Below are 25160 nucleotides of genomic sequence, written 5' to 3'. Positions count from 1 at the left end.
GCTGGTCGTGGCGCGCTGCGTGCGCGGCGGCAGGGGGCGTGCCCCGGGCGTGGCTCGCGCGCATGCGCGGTGCGGCGGCGCAGAGCCGGGCGGCGCGGCGGGACGAGCGGAGCGGAGCTGAGAGATCGCAGCGCCATGGTGGATTACCACAGCGCCGGGCAGCCCTACCCCTACGGCGGCAACGGGCCCGGCCCCAACGGCGACTACATGGCCCAGGAGGATGACTGGGACCGAGACCTCCTGCTGGACCCCGCCTGGGAGAAGCAGCAGCGCAAGGTGGGCCCGGGACGGGGGGGCTGAGGGGACCCTTGAGGGGGATTAGGGCTTGGGAGGGGACTGAGGGGGTCCTGAGGGGACCCTTGAGGGGTATCAGGGCCTGAGGGGGGCTCAGGGGGGGCCTGAGGGGACCCTTCAGGGGGATCAGGGACTGGGGGAGGCTCAGGAGGGTCCTGAGGGGAGCTAGAGTCTGGAGGGGGTCCTGAGGGGACCCTTGAGGGGGATCAGGGCCTGGGGGTGCTCAGGGGGGTCCTGAGAGGACCCTTGAGGGGGATCAGGACCTGGGAGGGGGATCAGGGGGGTCCTGAGGGGATCCTTGAGGGGGGTCAGGTCCTGGGGGGGGGGGGGGGGGGAAGGGAGTCCCTGGGGCAGTCAAGACCTGGGGGGTTCCTGAGGGGGTCAGGCCCTCGAGTGGGTGTCCTGTGGATCCTTGAGGGGTGGGGGGCCGTGGGGCCTACCCCAAGGTGTCAGGCCCTGGGGGTGGGGGTGAAAGATAGGTGGGGGGTCGTGGAGCAGGGTCTCTGAGGTGCTGGAGGCCCTGAGGGGTGCTGGGGGAGCCCCCAAGGATGGGGCAATGGGCCGGGAGAGGGGGTCTGGGGGAGGAGAGTGGGGGGGGGGGTGGTGGTGTCTGAGGGGGGCAGGAGGGAGGTGGCGGGGGGATCGTGTCTTGGGTGCCACAGACCCTGCAGTAGGACATAAGGGCGCTGAGGGGTCTCTGAGAGGAGGGGAGCGACGGGGGCAGCTCTAGGGGATGGCCCGGGGGGGTGGTGGGGACAGGGACTGCTCAGAGGGAGCCCCCCAAGGGGATACCTGGGGGTGCTGGGGAGGGGGTACTGGGGCTGGGCAAGGGGGAGCCACACTTTGGGGTCCCCAGGGGCTGTGCTGTGGGGGCCTGGCACAAAGCCTGGCTCTGAGGGTCTCTCTGGGGTAGTGCTGTGCCATGGGGGCTGTGGGGAAAACAGCCTCCCCACACACCTGGCGCTGGAAAAATCCCACATCCCCCTCCGCGGGGGGTGGCTGCGGCCAGAGCGTGGGCTGGGGGCGGCCGGAGGAGCGAGGCGCCGCCAGAACCGGGGTGTAAAAGCGTCCGGGGAGAAGGATCCGCTCCCTGGGACAGGAATGGGGAAATAAGGGAGAGGATAAAAGGGCACTGGGGGAGAGGCGGTGGCGGGGAGGGGCAGGGCGAAAGGTGCCGCAGGGGGAGGGCGACGGTCCCGGCACACTCAGCCCCTCACCGGGGGTCTCAGCGAGATGGGGCAGGGGGTCCCACCTGCGCCGCACCGCAACGCCGGGACCCTCCGGCCCACGCCAGGCGTTGTGGCGTGGCAAAGCCCTTCCCTCCGGCCTGCCGCCGCCTTCCTCCTGGTGAATAATTGGAGCCCGTTTGCGGGAAGGCGGCGAGGTGGCCGTCTGCTGTTTTTGTTTAATTGCCTTAATTGCGGGTTATGGAGGAGGGAGCGGGGTTTGCGGAGGGGGTTTCAGACCCCGAGGGGGGACGCGGCCGTGCGAAGGGCTGGGAGGAGCGGCGTGCGTTGCCACGCCGGTGCCAACACCTGTATAAACTCAGAAACGCTGGGTTTCTGTTGCTATAGTTACGCTGGGTTCTTAAAAAAAAAAAAAGAAAAAAAGAAAGAAATAACAGCTAAACAGCATAATTTCTGGCAAAGGAGCACGTGCCAGGCCTCCTCCTGGAGCGGTGCTTGAGCCAGGCCCTGCCAGCCGCTTCCCAGCCAGTCTGGGGCCATAACGTATGTTTTTTTTGCTGTTGGCCTCACTTTTAATGAGCTTTTGGGTCTGTTGGCCCGAGTTTCCCGGTGGCGGGGCTGGACGCCGTGGCCGTGGGGGTCCGGAGGAGACGGGGTTGAGCTGCCGCTGGGTTTCCCAGCCCTGCCGCAGCCTCACGTGGACCAGGAGACACAATATTTAGAGAGGGCTCTGGCTCAGTGGAACCGCCGCGGAACTGTTTAGTCTCGGGGGGGTGAGGCTGGGAGGGTGAATCGTGCCGTGGCTCGCGGCCCGAGCTGCCGAGCCGCGGGCGAGCCAGCCCGTGGATGAGGTTTGTGAGTGCCGGACTTGAAGCCAGTGGTTATAAATTCCAGCTGGTTCAAAGGCAAGGCCTTGTTAGCGTCGGGCGGAGAGCTGGCTAATTAGCAGGCTGCAACTCCCCCTGTCTCCTCGCCCCAGTTCGGCACCCGGCCTGTCGGAAGCGTTTCCCAGGTCTGGCCGTCCCCCTCGCCGTCCTCCCCTTCTCCATCTGCAGCCGGCGGTGGGTTTCCCTCCGCAGCGGCTCTTCCTCCCCTCCGCGGGCGAGGGGACAGGCACGGCCACGCTGCCCGGAGCTGGAAGCCGCCTGTGACTCTGGGAGTTTGGGGATCCGGCTTCCCTGGATGTGCCTGCTTCCCCGAAGGCGAGGATGAGGCTCAAAGTCAGTCGTGATTCTTGCAGGAGGAATAGATGGGGCTGGAAACGGTTCCTCTGCGAGCGCTGAAGGACCAGCGTGCTCGTCTTCAAGTTAATTACTTATTTTTGGAGCCATTTCGTGTCTTTTTTTGATCTTGGGGGAAGCTGCCGGCGTGTCGAACGTCCCGCTCGGCCAGGGCTGACTTTGGAGAGGGAAGGAGGCGGCGAGCGTCAAGGCTCAGCTCCCTTAAACATCTGCTGAAATGGAAACGACCGAGGCCTCGTCCCGTCCCTCGCCAGGGGAAAGGCAGCGGAAGGCCGGGGACGTTCCCACTCGGAGCGTGCCGGTGCGGAGCCGTCCGAACGGCTGCGGTTTTGCTGCTGGTATGTGTCCGGTCCCCGGGGTTTCTCCTCTGGAATCTCAGCTATGTGGCTTGAAACAGCAGGGCACGATCTCCCAGCGTCCGTCCTTCCCCAGCGTCCACAAACATGCCGGAAAAACAAGGGAAATCGTTGCCGGCGCGCAGCCTTAAATAGACGTCCGTGCTCCCGGCTTCCGCCCGCTTCCAACGCTGGTGGTTCTGGAAAAATAACTCGGTGAAAATGCAGTGTCTCCGAGGGCGGTTGGGGCGATAACGAGCGCAGGGCACAGGAGCGAGCGCGGCTGGGGAGGTGCCCGTCCTGCGGAGCGAGCGCCCGCTGCTCGCAGCGTCGTCTGGCGCGCTCCCCTCGTGCGCCGCAGCCGTTACTCGGACCCGCCGCCGGTTCCTCAGACCCGGGCTGCCCCGGGCTGCTTAACGACCTCGGCGTCTCAGCGAGGCGGGGATGGACGGCGCGGACCGGCTTCGCCTCGGCCTCCCCCCTTCGCCCACCCCGAGAGCACGGGCGTGATGGAGGAGCGGCCGCTTCTCCGCTGCCCGGCTGGATTCTTGGTTTCTCTCCAAAGACAAAACATCCGGCCCCGAGAGCCTTCCGCCTCCTCGGAAAACATCGCCGGCTCCCTCCGGCTCGTGCCCGGAGCGGGACTCGCCTCTAAACCCTCCTTTGGAGGAGAGCGCTCCCCGCTTCCCTCGCCCTCAGCCTGTCGCTGCTGTGTTCCCGGTGTCAGGGGTGGCTCTTCCACGCTCCAGAAAATCCCCCACGTTCTGTTCACCCTGGTGATTTTTTTTTTTCCACAGGAGAGCCCCTACGTAAAAACCCTGTGGCAATTCCCGGTGCGATGGTATAAAGGGGCTCTGCCCGACGGCTGGGGCCGGGCGCGTTTTTTCGCCTGGGTTTAAGCCCCTTTCAGGCGTCCTGGCTCTCTTTTAAAAATAATCCGCCTACTTAATCCCGCTGAGGCAGCTTTTCAATCCCAGGTTGGATCCTTGACGGCAGATTATTACCTGGCCGTGGTGGCAGCGGCACGTTAATGCCTGTTTAATGACGCAGAGCCGCCGGGCAGGAGCCCCGGTTACGCAAAGAGCCGGGGAAATGCTCTGGCAGGGCTTCCCGCAGCGCCCAAAACACGACGGCTCCTCCTGACGAGGAGGACTGACGAAAGGGGATGGGGAAATGAGGATTTTCGGACCCCGTGCTCCTCCTCGGAGCTGCTCTGGCGGTGCCAGGGCGAGGGGGTGCCGGTCGGTGGTGTAAGCGAGTGTTAATTCCTCCATCTGGCCCTTTGGCTGGGCGATATCTCTGCGTTTCCCTTTGGTTTGGCACGTTGGCAGCCCTCAGGCCTCTCCTCCCACCTTGGGCAGGGTAGCGGCAGCGCCTGTTTTTAGGGGAGGAAACTGGTGGATATGGCAAAGCCGGACCTGGCTGCGCTGGAGGGGACGGAGGAATTGCCTGTCCCACAGTCTAAGAAGCCGAGCTCTTCCAGGAGCCTTATATTTAGCCCTAGAAACGCGCCGCTGGGAAGACCTCCAGCGTAAAAGCTTGTACGTGCCGAGTGTTTGGACGTGCCAAAGTCGCGGCTGAGCCGGGCCGGAGCCAACACCCGGCTCGAGGAGAGGTGTGCCGGCTCTCGGCGCGGAGCTCCTCGTCCTCGCAGGAATGCGGGTGCGCCCGCCGGCCCTGGCTCACCTGCGCCCTTATCTCCCCGAAAAACGGAGGCACCGGAGCCAGTGGCATCGCCCTGGCTCAGGCCTGGCCCCGGAGCAAGAGGAATTTTGCCTCTGGGCCCCACCCCCCACGCCCCCAAAATGGGAGCCGCCCCCAGCGCTGCGGGACGCCGGACCCCGGCGAGGGTTTGCCGCGGGGGGCCGTGCCTCCCCTGGCTGCTTCCTGCCGCCGTCCTCCTCCGAGTTAGCTGCTTTCTCCCCAAACGGTCGAGCCGAGAGCCTAATAAGGGAAAAGAATGAGGAGAATCTCCGTGGTCCAGCCTCCCCCCGGCCCGTCTGGTAGCTGCAAATTAGGAAAAAAGAAAAAACAACACACCAAACCCCAAAGCCTACGACGAGGGAAATGAGCGGCTGGGAACGGCCGGCAAGCGGTGAGCGGAGCCGTGCCGAGCCAGGGCCTTCCCCCCGTTCCCGGCGTCTTGGGATGCTACGGTGGCGTCGCCGCCTCGAAAGGCAGAGCCCGGCGGCGATCACCGGGCCGGTAACGATGCCGGTAACGAAGGCAGGGCCGAGGATGGGAGACGTTCCTCCTCAGCGTCCCTTTTCTCCCCCTCTGGAGAGAAAATCCTCATTTCCCCTGATTTTTTTTGTTTTGGTCATTTTTTTTCCCCTCTGCTTGACCTCCAGAGCTGCCGCTCCTCGAAGGAAAAGCGGCTTCCGTGTCGCTGAGCTGCTAGCACCCCTAATTAGCAGCCCTGCTAATTGCCGGCCGAGGCTGGGCTAACGCCGACGGGTCCCTGGGCCGCCTTCCTAATGCCTCGGGAAACGCCTGTTCCTTCTCCAGAGCTTTGTTTAGTCTCCGCAACATCTCCCGAGCGGGCCGATCGCTTGGAGCGATTTCCTGCCCTAACGAGCTTCCCGCCGGCGGCCCTAACGAAGGGGCGGCGCTGCCCCGCTGCGCCGGGCTCTGCCGGACCCCCCCCCGCCGCCCACCCGCGCCCTCGGTGGGCTCCCCGCCCGCGTCGCTGCGTTCAGGCCGGCGCTGCCTGGACGGCGTGTTTTAGTTTTGCTTAAAACCCTGGAAATGAGACCAGAAGCGCGAGGGGTCTCGCTGTGACCCACTCCAGAGGAACCTGCGGCGTCACCGGGCTCCGCGGTCGCCTCCACCGAGGTCCCTCTCGCTGGGGAAAGCGCTCATGGGTTAAAAGATGCTATTTTTGAACTTTTTTTTTTTTTTTTTTTTAAAAAAAAAGCTATTCCAGTAGATTTCTAAACAAAGATGCTTATTTTTTTCTTTTTTTAGGACAGATTGTTGTCGGCGGTGATCTAATGGAAAAATACTGATAGGGTTCTGCCCATAAACTTCCCCGAGTAAACAAACGCTCGGCCCGTGCCACGGCCTCCAAGGACAGCGGAGAGGGTTTCGGTCAGGTTTTCGAGCCGGTCTAAAGTCCGCGTCGGTGTTTGCCTTAAAAGGAAGGGAGGCTGCAAAAATCCGCCGGGATCCTTCCCGTCGGAGCCGGGCAGAGCCGATGCCCCCGCCCCGGCCAGCAGCCGGCACCGCGAGGGCTCTTCAAAGCCAAATTTGGCATGTGTGTGAAGGAGCGCTGGGGCGAGGCCCCCTCCCCCCGCCCAAAGCCCCCCAGATTCGGGGGCGGGGGACGGCGAGGCGGGTTTCGCCGGGCGCGCTCCTCCCTTCCCCTGTTTTCTCAAGGTTTCCAGGTGTTGCGTAAAAGCGGAGGAAAACAGATCCTCCGCCCCGAGGCGTGCCGGGGTCGGGTGTTCGGTGGGGTTGAGGGCAGGTCTCCCCCCACCACGGGGGCTTCGGCTCGGGCTCGGTGCCCGGGGAAGGTGCGGGGCCACCTATTCCTCCCCGACAAAGGCGGCTTTGATACAATGCCTGGAAAGCGTTTCTCCAGCGCCTCCGTGGGAAGGAAATTCCAGAAGCATGTGTGGAATCTCCTTTTTTAGTAACTTTTATTCGTAACACATTGCTGAGGGAAGGCTGCTCGTTGCCCGCCAGCCGGTCCTTAAGCCGGCTTCGTTAGGCTTGGCTCATCTCGTCCCGCTAGGCTCGGCCCCGTCCCGAGGCTGCCCGATGCAGTGACGCGCGCTCACCCAAACCACTTTTTGGGGTCGATTTGATGGGGTTTAGCTAACGGGCTGGGGGCGTCTCGGCGCCCGCCTGCCTGGGGGGTGAAAGGTTCAGCTTTGGGGGAGCGGGGGGAGAGCGAGGGCTCAGCCCGGCAAACGCCGCCCGGCTCGGTGCCGCGGCCGCCCGGTAGCCGTAGGAAAAGAAATTCATGGGACTTGGAAGAGATCTGTCATCTTTTGAGGAAACGAGCTTCTGGGGAGGTTTTGGGAGAGCTCGAAGGCTTTTTATTGCTTTCTGCGACTATTTTTAACTCCTCGGCTGTTTCCATAGCGTTTCGGAAACAAGCGCGGGCTTTCGGCGCCGCCGCAGCGAGGGGGGGACCTGGGCCGGGGCTGCGGGCGAGCCCGGGGGCTGCGGCACGTCGGCTCGGCGCGCCGGCCGGCTTCAGAAGGCCCCGGGGAAGCCGCGTGCCGCAAGGCGGCCGTCCCTGGCGCACCACGCAGCGGCTCGGCCCCGGCGCCGCGCGGTTTCGTATTTTCACGCAGAGCAGCGTCGTCGCAAAACCGGAGCCGCACGAGCGACCGCCTCGGCGGGGCTGAATCGCTCCAAATGTGAAGTGGAAAAATTCCTCCGGAGGTGGAGTTTCAGTCCTGTTTTTACGCTTGGTGGTGGTGTTTTTGCCCTTTTGGGTTTTTTTCAGCAGCTGCCTACGGGCGGGGGGGGGGGGTGTTTTGCCGCGCCGGGCGTGATTCAGCTCCTGACTCGCCTTTTCCACGTGCCGGGGCTCGCTTCGCAGCTGGTCTCTCCGTCGAGTTTCCCCCAGCCGGCACCGCGGCGAGCTCTCCTTGCTGGGTGGCAACACCCGGGCACGCCTGGCAGAGGCATGCAGCGCGGTATGACGGCTGTTCAGGGACGCCTGATGGGCGCGGGGTCCTGATAAGCAGCCCGGGAACACCCTCGCTGCCTGCAGATTTACCTCTCCCCTGCCCTTATACGGCCATCGCCGCTCTCCTCACTGCCGGGAAGCCGAGGTAGCCGCGCCGCTGGCCCTGGGGCGAGCCACAGAGGCGACCTAGGGTGTGTGAAACGCCAAACCCAAAGGTCCCAGGGTAGGAGAAGTGGCTTTTTCCAAGGCACCGGGCTGCCTGGCACGCTCTGGGTGCCATGGGGCTGCTCCTCCCCGAGCTCGCCCAGGCTGTCCCGGTCCCTCCACCGCCGCGACGTGGGCCGCAAAAAGCAGCTTTAACAAACAGAGCTGCTGCGCTTCCCCCGAGAAGGTGACCCCGCGTTCCTGTGTAAGGTCAATCCCGGCATATTTGTATTTCTGACGCCGCGAAGCCGGCGTCCGGCTCGGGTGGGAAGCGGGCACGGATCCTGCGGCGTTCAGCCGGCTGGAAACGGCACCGCGGCGGCCAGAGGGTGTTTCTTCCCCTAAAATCCTGCCCTAAAAGCAGATATTGGGGTGGAGCAAGCCCTGTTCCTCAAACCACCAGCTTTGGGGGGTCTCGGTGTGCGGGATGGGCTCGGCGCCACCTCTGGATTTGGTTCCCAGCCTGGTCTGGGTTTAACCGAAACCCGGCTTAGCGCGATCGCACAGCCTGAACCCCATGCAGCCAGCGGTGCTGCTCCCGAGCCGGGGCGGGGGAAACACTTCCCCCTGGTCCTGGTGGGATGAATGGCTCGTTAAAAACTGTCACTGCAGCATTCCCCGGCCGTGAGCTCACCGCAGCCCACGAGCGGCCTCGAACAATGCTCCCCGTTCACCCGCCCGGCCACGCCGAGGCGGCGGGGGGACGCGGGTCCCCCTCCCCAAGCTGGCAGCGGGACCCTCCGAACCCGAGCCGTGCCTGGCGGCAGAGGGGGGACGCGGGTCCCCCTCGCCGAGCCGGCAGCGGGACCCTCCGAACCCGAGCCATGCCTGGCGGCGGGGGGACGCGGGTCCCCCTCCCCGAGCCAGCAGCGGGACCCTCCGAACCCGAGCCATGCCTGGCGGCGGGGGGATGCGGGTCCCCCTCGCCGAGCCAGCAGCGGGACCCTCCGAACCCGAGCCATGCCTGGCGGCGGGGGGATGCGGGTCCCCCTCGCCGAGCCGGCAGCGGGACCCTCCGAACCCGAGCCATGCCTGGCGGCGGAGGGGGGACGCGGGTCCCCCTCCCCGAGCCGGCAGCGGGACCCTCCGAACCCGAGCCATGCCTGGCGGCGGAGGGGGGATGCGGGTCCCCCTCCCCGAGCCGGCAGCGGGACCCTCCGAACCCGAGCCATGCCTGGCGGCGGGGGGACGCGGGTCCCCCTCCCCGAGCCGGCAGCGGGACCCTCCGAACCCGAGCCATGCCTGGCGGCGGGGGGATGCGGGTCCCCCTCCCCGAGCCGGCAGCGGGACCCTCCGAACCCGAGCCATGCCTGGCGGCGGGGGGATGCGGGTCCCCCTCGCCGAGCCGGCAGCGGGACCCTCCGAACCCGAGCCATGCCTGGCGGCGGAGGGGGGACGCGGGTCCCCCTCCCCGAGCCGGCAGCGGGACCCTCCGAACCCGAGCCATGCCTGGCGGCGGGGGGATGTGGGTCCCCCTCGCCGAGCCGGCAGCGGGACCCTCCGAACCCGAGCCATGCCTGGCGGCGGAGGGGGGACGCGGGTCCCCCTCCCCGAGCCGGCAGCGGGACCCTCCGAACCCGAGCCGTGCCTGGCAGCTTCGCAGCTGCCTTGGGCCGCGACTCATTGCGATGCCACGGCGTAAACTTCGCCGCCTGGTTAACGGTGGTTTATTTCCCCCACCCCGAGCGCGGCTGCTCCGCAGAGCCGAGGTGCCGGCAGCTACGAGCGTGAAGCCAGAGCCTGAGCTTCCAGCTTTTTTTTCGTCTTTTTGCAATAAAAGCTGCAAGTTCAGGCCATAATTTGGCAGCGCTAATAGCTCCGGGCAGAGCAGCAGGAAATATCTGCTTCGTGCATTATCACCCGGGGCTGGGGTCTGCCGGGGAGCCCCGGCTGCAAAGCGGGAGCGCTGGGAGCCGGCAGCACCTTGCACGGACACGAATGCCTGGTCGCCTTCGGGGAACAGCACCCCGCTCCTGGGGGAGCCCGAGACGCGTCCCGGAGCCCCGGCGCAGGAATCTGCTGTTTGCAGCTCCGCGTCTTGACCTTCGCCAGCCGCTGCCAGCAAATATTTGCTGCTGAGCATCCGAGGAGGGGGATGGAGCGGAAAAAACCTCTCCCCTCGCTGGCAAAGGCGTTATTGCAAAGCTCCCCCCCGCGCTCGCGGGGCGTGGGAGGGCAAGGCTGGGTGCCGGCGCTGCAGGCAGCTGCCAGCCGGGACATCCTGCCTCCTGTTTGCTTGGCAGAGCCCGGCGGCATTCGCAGGGCGCATCCCCCGTGGGTCCCCAGCGTCCCCGCGGCGAGCTCGCCGGAAAGAAAGCGGAGCCGGGGATCCGCCGGTGCCACGGGGTGGCTTTTGTTCCCCGCAGGCGTCGCGGCGTGCCGGCAGGGTCCCCGTTTCCCTCTTTGTTCCGCAAAGCAACACACAAAACTTCAGTCCCGGGGTTCAACGGTGACGCAAAGGGGGGAGAGGTGGGAGATGGGGGCGAGCGGGGCCAGCCTGGGGGCCCGTGGTGAGGACAGCCCCCGAAAAGGGGGAGCCGGCGCAGCGGTCCGTGGCGAGGTGGGATGAGAGGGGTGGTCTCCCCAGAGCTTGGCGACCCCCGCTCTGACCGTCCTCCTCCCTGCCTTGTCCTCGCAGACGTTCACGGCTTGGTGCAACTCCCACCTGCGGAAGGCCGGCACGCAGATAGAGAACATCGACGAGGATTTCCGCGACGGCCTCAAGCTCATGCTGCTTCTGGAAGTGATTTCGGGTCAGTCCCCGCTCCCTGTTTGTGCCGGGCAGGACGCGTCGGCGCGACCTCCCGTCCCTCCCGCCCGTCACCGTCGGCGTCCCGCGTACCCGCGCGGTTCGTAGCGCGCAGAAGCGTCCCTGCCAGGTTTATAAGGCAGCTTTTGGGGACGGCGGTGGGTTTTTTATTGTTTTAATGTGCTAATACGCCCCGAAACATGTCTTTTGTCCCACGGCCTCTAAACACGGACGTGTCCCGTGGCCTCGCCTCCACACGCTCGTCCTCCTTGGTGGTCTCTCGCTTCTAACCTTAAACAAAATGCTCTAATCCCGCTGGCTTCTCCTTTGCAGGGGAACGATTGCCAAAACCGGAGCGGGGAAAAATGAGAGTGCATAAAATCAACAACGTGAACAAAGCCCTCGATTTCATCGCCAGCAAAGGCGTCAAGCTGGTCTCCATAGGAGCCGAAGGTGAGTCCGGGCCTCCCGCACGTCTCGGCGGCCCCGTCCGGGCCGTGCCGCGTAGCGGGAAGGCGTGCCGGCCGTCACCGACCCCGGCTCCTCCGCGTCGCTGCCCTGCGGCGCGACGCCGCGAGCTGGTGCGGGGACCCGGCGCCCGAGCGACGCGCCCGCCTGCACTTTGCCTGGCTGACGGCAGCGGGCAGGGCGGGGGTGTTTTGAAGGCGATATCACACACCCCGGGCGGCGGAGGGTGAGTCACGGCGCTGGGCGGCGTACCCGGACGGCCGCGGAGGTGGCGGCGTGGGTTTATCGCCGCGGACGCCGACCGGTTTGCGGTTGAGTCAACGGGGAGGCGCCGGCGGCCTCGGTGCCGCCGGGGAGTCCGTGCGCGTGGTCTGGGAAGTGCCAGGGGAGCGCCGCCCGCCGCGTTGGAGCTCGGAGGTTAAAGGCGGCTCGGCCTCCCTCCCCAGGGCCAAAGCTATTCCGGGGAAGTTCTTGTGCAACACGTTTTCTCTGGACTCATCAGAAAAATGGCTCCTTCCAGCCCGGGCGTGCTGGGCGAGGCGTGAACTCCCCCTCCTCTGCGGCGAGCTCCGGACGGGCTGCGGGGGCCGTCCCGAGGTGTTTGGTTGATTTTCCACCTGCAGGGAGGGAGGTTTGGTGATCGGCCGGAGGCTCGGCTTCCGCCAGGGCTCATCGCACGGGTACCTGCCGCTGCCTTGACTAATTGCTGCCGGCGACAGGGTCAGAAACTTCTCTAGAAAAGCCAAATATGTGCATCTGCGTTGTTCCAAGTCGTTCTGCCCGCTGTTCCCTCTGAGCCTCGCCAAGTGTTCGCACTGGCAGGAAAAGCGTTGTGGTTTAAAAAACAAAATTCCTCCCATTAGATGAGGATCTCTGATTTTCCTCAGCCGCCGGGTTGTCCGGGGCCAGGCCAGGCCCCCGGCGCTGCCCCACCTGTGTCGATTTCATCCGTCCCCACGAAAAACATCCTGGTCAAACGGAGCAGAAAATAAAACAAAACCCTTTTGCTCCGGTTTTTCTCCGGTTGCGAAGGAAGCGGAGCGCGTCCTTGGCCTCGGGGAACGGGCTCGGCGTCGCCTTTGCGCCGAACACGTGGACGTTGGAGGGTTTGCGTCGCAAACGCCGCCGTGACGTGGGAGAGGACGCGGCGCCGCCGCCGCGTTCCTGCGAGCGGGAGCCTGCCAGAAGAGAAGCGGGTTAAACGCCGGATTTAATTCCCCCTCCGCCTCGCTCGGAGGTCTCGGTGCTCCTCCCCGGGGCTCGGGGAGAGGATTTCCCAGCCCGCCCAGCAGCCGGGACCGCTCGCCTTCGCATTTACTCGCCGCTGACGAAGCCCGCGGGCTGCCCCGGAGCTTTGGGGTGGTTTTTGCAGGGGATGGGGCCCCGTTTGGCAGCGGCTCACCTTGCAGAGCCAGTTTTTGAATAGGCTGGAAGACTGCGGCTCGCTCCGAGGTTACATCTTTGAAGTCTTTTGGGCTGGCGTCGCTTGCCTGCTGGGGAAGGCTGCCTGTTCCCGAAACCGGTGCGTGTTCCGACTGGTGCCGCATTAAAACACAAGATGCGAGGGTGTGGTGGTGGTTACAACAGCCGTTTATCCACCGAAGTCTCCCACGCGTCAGCCGAACGGTCACTGCAGGCAGCTGCGCTTTGCGTATCTTGTCTTCGTCCCTCGACCTCCCCCCGCCCCAAAACAAGCGCTTGGGTCGCACAAGAGATGAGAAAAGTCACGTCTGCTTGTCCAAGGAGATGCCTCCCAGCCTCCCCGGCCAGGGCGGGAGCCCGAGCTGCCTGGGAGCCGTGGTTCCGTTCTCCTCGGTGGTTGAACGAGCAGTGCCACCGGGTTGGGACGCGGTGGGCTGCGGCACGCCACCGTCCCAGCACGAGATCCGGCAGAGACAGAGCTGGGCGTTAACACCACCGTCGTGAAACTGGGTTTGGAAACGTCAGTCCGGGAGGACGCTTGCTCCGGTGCTGGACTTCTTCGGTCAGCGAAAGGCGCGGGGCGAGGATCCGACGTGTCGTGGGGTTGTCTCGTAGCTTCCGCCGTACCAGGCGAAGGCGGGCGGCGAGACCAGAGCGTGGGGAGCCCGAATCTGGGCTCCGGGGCGCTGCTCCGGCAGCTCCTGCCTGTTCCTCCGCACCCGAAGGCAACGCGGGGAGGGGAGGAAGGAGCCTCCCCGTGCTGCCTGCGTGCCGGTGGCACTCGCCGGCCTCCTGCTCTCCTGGCGAGCTCCCGGCCTGTCCTCGCCAGCTGCGAGGCACCCGGCGCCCCTCTGGGTGCGCTGGAGGGGCAGCCCTAGCGTTTGGCTTCCCGGGGAGCCGCCGACCTCCCCGCTGGCTCCCTGCTCTCTCAGGATTCCTCTGTAGGTGGGAAGGGACGTTGGCTGCCTCCGGCCGCGGGGAGCTGAACGCCTGCTTTTTCCCCTTTGGCTTCCAGAGATCGTCGACGGCAACGCGAAGATGACGCTGGGCATGATCTGGACGATTATCCTCAGATTTGCCATTCAGGACATCTCGGTGGAAGGTAAGGGGCCGGGGTACGCGCGCCGCAGGCGGCATCGCGCGCCCACGCGCTGCCCGGCTCGCCGGCGAGGCTGCTTCACGAGCTGCCGCCGTGTCCCTTTGCAGAGACCTCGGCCAAGGAGGGCTTGCTGCTGTGGTGTCAGAGGAAGACGGCTCCCTACAAGAACGTCAACGTGCAGAACTTCCACATCAGGTAACCCTCCTCGGCGGCCGCCTGGGCTCCGAGATCCGCCGCTTCGCGCGCCGCCGGAGGCATCAGAGCTGCTCCCCGGGGCCTCCAGGCTCCTCTGAAAGATTCAGCAGCGAAGCTTTCAGCGCGGCTGGAAGGGGAAAACGCAGCTCGTGCTATTTTTGGGGGTGGTTTTGCTGCGGTTACGCCTGAAGTATCTGCCCCTTCTCCAGGCTGCCTTTCCGGGAGGGGTTTTCCAGGATCTGAGGAAGCCGCACGATTTGTCTTGGCCATTCTGCTCTAAATGAGCGAATGGGGACGAGAGGGGTGTCGGGGGGGCCCGTGAGAGCGAATTTAAGCTGGCGCAGGGGTCTCACTCTCCCCTCCTCTCTCGCAGCTGGAAGGACGGTCTCGCTTTCAATGCCTTGATCCACAGACACAGACCGGAGCTCATCGAATACGACAAACTCAGAAAGGTGAGGCTCGCTGGTAGCGCCGTCTCTCTGCTGCTTTTCTCTGAAAAAAACAAGCTTGGAGCTGGCGGAGGAGCGTGGCTGTCCGTCCATCCGTCCGCCTGCTGAACTGCCCCAGCAAGGCGTCGGTGCTCCCTGCGCCCTCGGGCGCCAGCCCTCTTCAGTAGCTCGTCTCCCCTCTCTAGGATGACCCGGTGACGAACCTGAACAACGCCTTCGAAGTGGCGGAGAAGTACCTGGACATCCCCAAGATGCTGGATGCCGAGGGTAAGCTCTCGAGCTGGAACGCGCCGCCGAAGGCTGGCCGCCTCCGGGTCCCTGACGGAAGATCCCGCGCCTCCGGGCACCGAGGAAGCGTGCCGGCGGCCGGCCTCGCGCGGAGCTGGGCAGGGGGGGGTGGTTTAACGTCAGGGGACCGTATCTAACGACGCCCTTCTTGCCCGTACAGGTATATTTATCTGGCTTTTAAGAGCTGCTTGCCTGTGGGATCCCAGCCTAAAGAGGAGCTGGCTCCTAGGCACGGCGTGGCGCGCGAGCCTGGCTCGCGCCGGAGGCGGCGAACGTCCCCCTCTCAGTCTAACCCTTGTTGTTCACTTGCAGACATTGTCAACACAGCTCGCCCCGACGAGAAAGCCATCATGACCTATGTGTCGAGCTTCTACCATGCCTTTTCTGGGGCTCAGAAGGTACCGGAGGCGGCTGTGTCCATCTCGCTGTAACATTTCCGACTGCAGCATCCTACACTCATGCGACTTCTCTTTCAGATGGCCGTTTTGTCTCTTGTTGACTTGGGAACCAGACCTCGGCTCGTTCACACGGGCTTAAAAAAAAGCTGCTCGGTTTCCCCGAATCTGTCTGTAACGCGATGCCCGCGCAGCCGGGCCGAGGGGCTGGCCGAGCACCAGCCCGGCTCTAACCCGAGGCGGAAGGGAGCTTCCGGGAGCTGCCCGATGAGGCTCGGGAGCTCACGTAGATCTCAAAACGAGGCCTCAGCGCTTTGACAAGAGGCTGAGCTATTAAGCAGGGGAAACGTAGCAGCGAAAATAACCCCGTCAGCCGGCTCTGGTCTGGATCCCGGGTCCTAGCAAGCGCTTGTTCCCCTCCGCTGCATGCCCGAGGCGGGTTGAGGATTGCTGTGCCGCTTCTTCACCCTCTCTCCTCCCTTTCTCTCTGCGCAGATATTGTAGGCACTCTCAGGCCCGATGAGAAGGCCATCATGACATACGTTTCCTGCTTCTACCACGCTTTCTCGGGTGCTCAGAAGGTGAGCTTTGCCGGGTGGAGCTGCGTGCTTGGGTCGAGCCGCTACTAACATCGGACCTTCGGTCTCCCGAGGGTTGTTGCGCTGCTGCACGGCTTCTGGAAACCTAAAAACGGGGCCGGCTTTAGCTCTGCTTCACTTGGGAGAAGGGCAAAGCATAAGCCCCCGGCCGGGAGGAGAGCCGGGCTGGCTCCTGCGCTGGAGAAGTCTTGCCAGGCTTAGCGTAGCTGGGCTTTTGTCACCGCGCGGGGCAGGAGGTAACCTGGGCAAACCAAGGAGAGCCCGAGCTCTGGTTTGCACCGCGGCCCGGGTTTCTGATGCTTCTCTCCAGCGCCATCCGGGCTTGCGAGAGCCCGAGGCGACGTCTTGCCTCAGCTTCGCCCGAGGGCTTGCGGGGAGCGGGGACGGTGTTCCCTCCGGCCCCGTCTGAGACCCTCGTTAGGGAGACTCGTTAGACCAGCGCGCAGAGCCAGGCCTGAAGTCTGTCACCGTGGGGTGCCGGGGAGGGCTCCTGCCCTGCCTCCCCGCTCAGCGCCGCCACGCCGCTGCCCTTGCCTTCCCTTCCCCTCTTCCTTCCTAAACGCCTCGCATTAGACCCAAAACGGGGGTGGCTCGCGGCGCGCGCGTTCGAGGCCTCGCTGTTTCGGGCAGATCAGCGGTCGTCCTTTTGTGCTAATCGGAGGGATTCGGGGAAAACGAGCGAGCCCCTTGGACGGCTGGTGGCCGGGAAGGCCGTCGGCGCGCGAAGGGCGGGGGCAGAGCCTGAGCCTCGGCTTGTGCGGGAGCGGTCTTGATCCGCGCGGCCGGCGCCGAGCCCCGAGGACGGCCGCCCCTTGGCGCGGGCGGCTGCGGGATGGTTGGTGAAGGCAGGGGTTAATCTACCCCCGTGCGGCACCTGGAGGGGTGCGAATCCCAGCCTGGCCCGTGGGGTTTGTTCCTGCTCGCGGGCCGCCGTGCCCGCCTCGCCAGCTGGCCTTGGGTGGCTCCGGGAGCGCGTGCTCTTCCCTTCCGCGCCCGGCTTCGGCCAGCGCGGTTAAGCCGTACCCGGGGCAGCAGGAGGAGCAGCCCGGCGCCGCGTCCCAACTCCCTCCTGCCCTTTCGTCGATGGGCTTCAGAGCTCCGACGCCTAGCTTTTCTCTTTTTATTTATTTATTCTCCTTTTCCCCCTGTGGCGACTCGTTTTCCCTCTTCCCCATCCTTCCGTAGACCCTCTCCACTATTTCTGTTGATGTCTGGCTTTCAACTCCTCCTCTTGGACTCTTTCTGTGCTGCCTACCAAGGTACCCGATCCCCCAGGCTTATCTTTTCTGCCTCCTCCTCACCCTCCCACCCTGTGTAGAGAGGATCTGCCTTCACGGAAGAGCAGAAGACCGAAGGACGGTGCTTAGAGATGGGTAAAAACAAAAAACAACCCCCCAAAAAAAAAAAAACAAAACACAAAGAAAGAAATAGGAGCAGCCTGGGTGTGATGGGCTTTCTCCTGCTCCGAGCAAAGCAGCGCCAGGGCACCGAGCAGGGAAGGAAGAACGCCGGGGCGGCGCGGGTCTCGCTCGGGGCCGCGGCCCTCGGAAGCCAAGTCTGCCTCGTCCGCGAAGGCGCGGGCGAGGTTTGACCCGCGATGCTCGTGCGGAGGAAGCGATGCCGGAGCTGGGCTGGGAAGTCAGCCCCGAGGGTCTCGGGGAGCCCCGGCGCCCCGCAGCCTCGAGGGCAGGTCGCGTCTCCCCTGCGCGGAGCCCGCAGACCCTCCGCGCCCAGCGGGGCTGCCGGAGCGGGGATGCTCTGCAGCTCCCAAATCCCCCGGGCCGGCCGGAGCGCTGCTCCGGTTGGGGTGAGGACGTGCGGGCTGGGGCGCCGCAGCCTTCCGCGGCGCTGAATCCCTCCTCGGGCCTCTCTTTCCCTCCCCTCCCCAGGCCGAGACCGCGGCGAACCGCATCTGCAAGGTGCTGGCCGTCAACCAGGAGAACGAGCACCTGATGGAGGACTACGAGAAGCTCGCGACCGACGTAAGCCCACCCGGCCGCCCCGTCACCGCGGGGCCGGGGGCACCCGCCCCCCCCGAAAAGCGGCCTCCCTCTGCCGTTCCCCGCCTCCCCCCCATCGCGCCCTGTTCCCCCCGCAGCTGCTGGAGTGGATCAAGCGCACCATCCCTTGGCTGGAGGACCGCAGCCCGCAGAAGACCATACAGGAGATGCAGCAGAAGCTGGAAGATTTCCGCGACTACCGGCGCGTCCACAAGCCCCCCAAAGTGCAGGAGAAATGCCAGCTGGAGATCAACTTCAACACCCTGCAGACGAAGCTCCGGCTGAGCAACAGACCTGCTTTCATGCCCTCCGAGGGGAAGATGGTCTCGGTGAGCAGCTCCCTGAGCGTCCTGCGCCGGGGGGAGTAGAGCTGGGAGATGTGGGGGTGATGGGGCTGGGAAGGGGGTACCTGCGCTGATGGGCTCTGCCCCTTCCGAAGGCTGCGGTTGAGAGCAGCAGAGCTGGAGCTGCTCCCAGAGGGGTTTGGGGGGCTGGGTTTCCCCTTCAGCTTCTCCCCAAACCTGCGCTGGTGTAAAACGGGGCTCCCAAAGTGGCCGGAACGGCTTCGGAGGGGCACGTTGCCTCCGTGGGGAGGGGGGGGACCCCGGAGGTGGACGGCTGATGAGGAGGAGGGGGAGAGAGGAGCAAGCCGTTCCCACCCCGGCGGTGCCCTGAGCCCGAGGCCCTCTGCCCTGTCCCCAGGACATCAATAACGGCTGGCAGCACTTGGAGCAGGCCGAGAAGGGCTATGAGGAATGGCTGCTGAACGAGATCAGGCGGCTGGAGCGGCTCGACCACCTGGCTGAGAAGTTCAGGCAGAAGGCGTCCATCCACGAGGCCTGGACCGAAGGTGGCGGCTCGGGGGGGGGGCGCTTTTCGGCGGCGGGGGTGGGGACGGGACGGGGAGGTTTTGCGCCCACCGAAGGCGGGTCGCCCTGATGGCGACGAAGCCCTTGGAAAGCAGCTTGACCCTTTTATAATGGGCACGGCGCGCGGCTCCTCCGGCAGCCGGCGGGCTGGGCACGCCGCGGAGCACCGAGCCACTGCTGCGAGCGGCCGGGGTCCCCGTCCCCGAGCCCACGCTGCTTTCAGGGGGTAGCGAACCCCCGGCAGCGCGTCTTGGAGACGCTCTCTGTTATTTCAGGGTTTCTGGATGCATCCGGGTTCGGGTGGGGGGAGGAAAGCTGTTGGTTTGGGTCCGTCTTCCGAGGAGGTGCCGCCCAGGTGGCCTCCTGCAAGCCGGAGACTCGCCTCGGTGCCTCTCCGGGCGCGCACGGAGGGGGACAAAGCGTCGGCCCCGCCGGGGAGGTGACGGCCCTCGCTCCTGCGTCCCTAGGCAAGGAGGCCATGCTGAAGCAGAAGGACTACGAAACCGCCACGCTCTCGGACATCAAAGCCCTCATCAGGAAGCACGAAGCCTTCGAGAGCGACCTGGCGGCGCACCAGGACCGCGTGGAGCAGATCGCGGCTATCGCGCAGGAGCTCAAGTACGCCTGCGCGCCCCCGAACGCCCCCCGGGGATCCCCGAAGGCCCCGGGGCACGCTGCGCTTCGGCCCCTTCCTCCCCTGCTCTCTGCAAAGCCCTCCGTATCGGGGGTCTCGCAGCAGAACCGGGGCCGCGGCTCACCTCCGAGCGCTGCGCCGGCGGCTGCCGCCTCCGCACAGTGCCCCTATTGTTCTGCCCGTCCCTTCCCCCTCCTGTGTTCTCCGCTGCTAGAATACGGTTATTGTAAGGCAGCCTGGCTCTTTTTTTTTCCCCCCAGTCAGATAAACTTGCACACAATTAGTACACTGAAAGCCAAAGGCAGGGCAAAGCCATGAATGGAGCCCTTATTCCAGCGGCTCGAGTCGCCAGCGACCGGGAAACGGGGACACGCGGCCCGCGAGCGTGGAAAGCGCCGCGGCGAGGAGCCAGGCAGGGGCCGAGGAGCCGCCCGCGGGCCCACGCAGGGGCCGGGCTTTTAAGAAGCCCCGTCGGCAGAGCTCGCCCGCCTCGCCGCGGGCTCCGAAAGCTGCTGGAAGGGCCGCTCGTAGCCGAGCGCGCCTCCGCGTCGGGATGCGGCCGGCCGCGGGGCGGAGCAGGGCAGGGCAACGTGTGTGGGGGGGGAGGGCGCGTGTGGCCCGTCCCGAAGCGGCTCTCGTGGTCCCTTCCAGCCCCAACCTCTGCGCCCCCCCGTGCCCTCACCCCGCTGCCTTTCTTCCCCCTGCTAAAGCGAGCTGGATTACTACGACTCGCCCAGCGTGAACGCTCGGTGCCAGAAGATCTGCGACCAGTGGGATGTCCTGGGTTCCCTGACCCACAGCAGGAGAGAGGCTCTCGAGGTAAGCACAGCCCGCCTCCTCGCTGGCTCCTGCCCCGGCTGGGGACAGAGGGGACAGGGCCACCGTGGCGGGGGGTTCCTCGGCCCCTAACTCCTCCCGGCCACCTGCAGAAGACGGAGAAGCAGCTGGAAACGATCGATGAGCTGCACCTGGAGTACGCGAAGAGGGCGGCCCCCTTCAACAACTGGATGGAGAGCGCCATGGAAGACCTTCAGGACATGTTCATCGTCCACACCATCGAGGAGATCGAGGTGGGAGGCCGCGGGAGGAGCGGCGCGAAGGCTCCGTAGCCTTTCAGCTTTCTGCGGAGACGGTCGTCTCCTGCTCCGAGACGGCTCCTTGGCTGTGCTTCGTGCGAGCTCTGGGGTCTGCAGGGTCCCGGGAGCTTCTCCTGGGGGGGAAGGGTGGGCTGGGATAAAGCGACTCTCAAGGCAGCTCCCCAGTCCTGGCACCCGTGTCTGACCCGATCCCCTCCCCTGCAGGGACTCATCGCTGCTCACGACCAGTTCAAGTCCACCTGCCCGACGCCGACAAGGAGCGCGAGGCCATCCTGGGCATCCAGAGGGAGGCACAGCGGATCGCGGACTTCAACAGCATCAAGCTCTCTGGGAACAACCCCTACACCTCCGTCACGCCGCAGATCATCAACTCCAAGTGGGAGCGGGTGAGTGCCTCCGCCAGGAGTAGCCAAAGCGCCCGCGGGGCCGCCTCTTAGCGTGCCAGCAACAGCGAAGGGATCGGCTGTGGGGCTGGAGCTCCTGCTCCCCCGCGGCCGGCTGCTCCGCGAGCCCCTTCCCCTTGCGCCCGGAGCACCGCGGGTTCCACGGCCCTGCCCTTCCGTAGCTGCCCTCCCCAAACACCCCGATCCCCGGCAGCCCCGGCCGGGGCTCGCCCCCGCTGCCGCGTGCGCCCGTGGGCCGCCCAGCACCGCCCCGTTCTCCTCGCAGGTCCAGCAGCTGGTGCCGAAGCGGGACCACGCTTTGCTCGACGAGCAGAGCAAGCAGCAATCCAACGAGCGTTTACGTCGGCAGTTCGCCAGCCAGGCCAACATCGTGGGGCCCTGGATCCAGACCAAGATGGAGGTGAGGGAGGGGCGGCTGGCAGCGCCTGTCCCGGTGGGCTCCGCCGGAGCCGGAGTGCCATCTGCCGTCCGGAGGGCTGGGGGAGGCAGAGCCGCGGCCCTGGGACCCCCCTTCGCAGCCGGAGCTGCCCCGCGTCTGCCTCGCCCCGGCTCCAAAAAGGACGGGGAAGCGATGAATCCGCCGATAAAGGCGGCGTGGTGCGGCCCGGGGCCCACGAGCGCGCGTCGGCGCCCCGCGTCGGCCGCGGGCGGGCGGCTGGGTCGGTTCAGAGCTCGCTCCGACCCTGACGCGGCCCCGCCGGGGCTGGTTTTCCCCCCCACCCCGCCCCCCTGCAGGAGATCGGGCGCATCTCCATCGAGATGAACGGCACGCTGGAGGACCAGCTCAACCACCTCAAGCAATACGAGCAGAGCATCGTGGACTACAAACCCAACATCGACCTGCTGGAGCAGCAGCACCAGCTCATTCAGGAGGCGCTCATCTTCGACAACAAGCACACCAACTACACCATGGAGGTGGGTGCCCTTGGCCCGCCCAGGCTCGAGCGTGGCGCGGGGAGGGGTTGGGCCGTCGCCTTGCAGGGCCGAGCCAGGCGTCAGCGCCCTGCTGCGGGCACCGGGCTGCGCCCGCAGGGCTCGGTGACTCCGTCCCCTCGAGTTAGAGCCTTGCAAGGCCTGGGCTCGGGAGCCGGTGGGAGTCGGGGGCCGTGGGGGTGTCGCGGGTAGCTGCTTCCCCGACAGCCCTAAGCGAGAGTCGGCGGCGAGCCTCCACTCGGCGAGCCGTCTGTCCCTTCCCCGAGACCCCCCCGCGACCCTCGCCGCCCCTCTTCCCCCTCCAGCACATCCGCGTGGGCTGGGAGCAGCTCCTCACCACCATCGCCCGCACCATCAACGAGGTGGAGAACCAGATCCTCACCCGCGACGCCAAGGGCATCAGCCAGGAGCAGATGCAGGAGTTCAGGGCCTCCTTCAACCACTTCGACAAGGTACCCGGGGTGGGGGTCTCCAGCGCGCCGGGGCGGTGCCGCCGAAACCTGCCTTCGCGTCCCGGCTGTCGGCTTCCCCCCGGGGGTGCGGAGGGGGCTGACGCGCCGGCCCTCCTCCCCCCTCGAAGCCGCTCTTCCGAGGAGCGGGACGAGGAGCGGGACGGGCGGGATTATCCGTCGCGCTAACGGCGTGTCTTTCCCCCCTCCCGGCCCCCCGTTTCCCCCCACCCCTCGCCGGCGCGGCCCCCCGCCCCGTGCCACCGCGCAGGACCACGGCGGCGCCCTGGGACCGGAGGAGTTCAAAGCCTGCCTCATCAGCTTGGGATACGACGTGGAGAATGACCGACAGGTACCCAGCCTCGCCGCCCCGCGGCCGGAGACGCGATTAACCTCTCTCCTTTCTCTCTTCCTCCCCATCCCGTGGTCTTCCTCCCCTTCCTTCCGCGCTCCTCCGCCCCACCGCCCGCGTCCGTGCTGGGTTTCCCCCGCGACCCCCCTCCCCCGTCCCCCTCTGGCACCCTCTCGACTGCCGAAACGCCTCCTTTAACTCTCTGCCTCTCTCTCTCCTCCCTTCCTCCCTGCCCTCCTGGGTTTTCCCTCCTCTTCCTCTCCGTCTCTGCATGCGCTCTCCATCTCTGCCCTCTGTGGCCGGCGCTCTCTCCTCTTCCTCCTCCACCCTCTTGGAGTAGAAGCGCACGGGAAGCATGGACACGGATGACTTCCGAGCTCTCCTTATCTCCACGGGATACAGCCTGGTACGCTATCTGCTATTTCCCCCCTTTTTTTTCCTCCCACCCCCCCCCCCCCATCTTTTTCCCTTTCCGATCTTCTTTTCGTCGCTGCAAACCTCCGGGGCCGGCGCTCGCCGCAGGGAGGGTGGGAGAGGGCTGGCGGGGGGCCGGGGGTGGGCGGGGGGCCGGTGCCGACGGCCGCGGGCGCCTCGGTGGTGCCGCAGCGACCCCCGAGGACGCGGAGGATCCCCCTCCCGTGCGGCTGCGACGTCTCGCGGGGGGCTCGAGCCAGCGCCGGGGGCCGTCTCCCGGCACGCCAAGGCGGGGGTGGATCGGGGAGCCCCCCGCCCCTCACCCCGCTCCCCCCTCCCTCCAGGGCGACGCCGAATTCAACCGGATAATGAGCGTCGTCGATCCCAACAACAGCGGGATCGTCACCTTCCAAGCCTTCATTGACTTCATGTCCCGGGAGACCACGGACACGGACACGGCCGACCAAGTCATCGCCTCCTTCAAGGTCCTGGCGGGGGACAAGGTGAGGCACCGCGGCGGGAGCCGCTGCCTGCGCGCCGGGAGCGCCTTCGGGAGGGCGGCCGGCCTCGGCGCGGGCGCTCACCCCTCTGTCTTTTCTTCTTCCCCCCCCTCCCCCCGCCCCAGAACTACATCACGGCCGAGGAGCTGCGGCGAGAGCTGCCCCCCGACCAGGCGGAGTACTGCATCGCCCGCATGGCCCCCTACCAGGGCGCCGACGCCGTCCCCGGAGCCCTGGACTACAAGTCCTTCTCCACGGCGCTCTACGGCGAGAGCGACCTCTGAGCCGCGCCGCCGCGGCGGCACCAAGCGCTGGCGCTTCCCGGCAGGAGCCAAAACCCCCGTTATTTTGGGTTTTTTTGTTTTGTTTGGGTTTTTTTTTTTTTTTTTTTGTAATTATTTTCCCCGTGCTCTTGCGCCCGCACTCTCCCGCACGCCGGCCCTCCCTCCCTCCGGCCGCGGGGCCTCTGGGCCCCAGGGGAAAGCAAAGAGAACAGCGAGCCGTGGGCGCCCGGTCGCCGCGCGTCGCGCCCCCACCCACCTCCGCAGCCGTGTATTTTGGGTTGTTTCGTTTCACTTCGCTCTGCGGGGCGGGCGGGGGGAGGCGGGGGGGGGGTCCCACCTTGCTTTCGGCTCCCCGGGCAGGGGCGGGGGGAGCCCGGGCTCCCCGGGAAGACGGTTGTTGTTGTTTTTTTTTTTTTTTAATCTAAAACCCCTTCTATTTTTCCAACCGCCGAACGGGGCGGCCGCCGGCGCGTTCACAGGGAGCCCCTTCCCCCTGCCCCGCCTCCGCCCCCTCTTTAATTTATGCCTCTCCGCAGCAGAAAAATCCGAAGGGGGTCTTTGGGGAGCCAGCGCCGGCCCCTCTGCCTCCCCCGGCTCGGGGGGGGGGGTCTCGCCCCAGCGCAGCCCCCTCCCCAGCCTTGGAGCAGGTTTTTCTGAGGACCAAAAATCTTTAAAAAAAAAAAAAAAAAAAAAAAAAAAAGTAAGAAGAAAAGAAGAAAAAAAAACAAAGAGAAAAATCCTGATCTTTTAAAATTTAAATGAAAGCCAAAAGGTTCCTATTTACTTTATTAACTTACGGATTTATTATATAAATATATATTCACCTAGCAGCATATATTACCGGTTTTCTTTGTCATGTAATTAAAATACTGCTGATAACTGTTATCGAGGGAGGCCGCACCGTTCCTCAGCGCGGCCGTGCCCCCCCTCCGGGGCCGGGGGAGCGCCGGGACCCCCCCGCGGCCGGGCCGGCTTCGCCCCCTCCCCGCGTCCCCTCGGAGCCCCCCCCCCCCGGGGCGCAGGACAATAAACGGTGTCGGATTTTTAAGGGCGATGAGATGCGGCTTCGTCCTTCGGGGGGGCTCGGCCAGGGGGGCGCGGGGGGGGCGCCGGCCCCAAAACTGCGGGAATTTGGCTCAAAAGCCCTTAGGAAGCAGGACCCTCCCGGGAAGGTTTCTGTGCTGGGGTTTTTGGAGATCAGGGGTGGGATGGAGGGGCGGGGGGGCTGCTGCCTCGCCCCGGCTCTGCCCCATAAGTGCCGCGGGTCCTGGCCCCGCAGCCGAGGCAGGTGATGGGGCGGCTCCTCGTGGGCCCCATCGTCCCCGGGTGGGGGGCGGGGGGCTGGGGGGACTGGGATGGGGGGGGTCTGGATGGGATGGGATGGGGGGGGACTGGGGGGGATGGGGGTGACTGGGACTGGGATGGGGGACTGGGTGGGATGGGGGGGGATGGGGGGGACTGGGATGGGGATGGGGGGGACTGGGGGGGTGGGGGGGACTGGGGGAGATGGCGGGAGGACTGGGGGGGGATGGGGGGGAATGGGATGGGGATGGGGGGGACTGGGACTGGGATGGGGGGACTGGGTGGGATGGGGGGGACTGGGGGGGATGGCGGGAGGACTGGGATGGGGAGAGGGGGATTGGGGTGGGGGATG

The 25160-nt window shown here is 65.8% G+C and overlaps 1 protein-coding gene across 1 annotated transcript; it reads left to right on the top strand.

Annotated features, from left to right (window-relative positions):
* Positions 1-43: 43 nt before the first annotated feature.
* Positions 44-24558, top strand: LOC142049040 (alpha-actinin-4-like). Its single transcript, XM_075076418.1, is given in 23 exon segments — positions 44-276; positions 10545-10659; positions 10989-11108; positions 13561-13647; positions 13752-13839; positions 14213-14291; positions 14474-14555; positions 14889-14974; positions 17460-17552; positions 17669-17899; positions 18273-18420; positions 18907-19057; positions 19784-19892; positions 20003-20143; positions 20375-20408; positions 20411-20556; positions 20840-20974; positions 21310-21489; positions 21813-21959; positions 22228-22308; positions 22649-22714; positions 23067-23225; positions 23348-24558. Coding segments are annotated over 23 exon segments (2778 nt in total). The 5' UTR covers positions 44-135; the 3' UTR covers positions 23507-24558.
* Positions 24559-25160: the final 602 nt, after the last annotated feature.

The sequence above is a fragment of the Phalacrocorax aristotelis genome, chromosome 30, assembly GCF_949628215.1.
Source record: "Phalacrocorax aristotelis chromosome 30, bGulAri2.1, whole genome shotgun sequence".
Lineage (NCBI taxonomy): Eukaryota > Metazoa > Chordata > Aves > Suliformes > Phalacrocoracidae > Phalacrocorax > Phalacrocorax aristotelis.
This window is presented reverse-complemented; position numbering and strand designations above follow the sequence as displayed.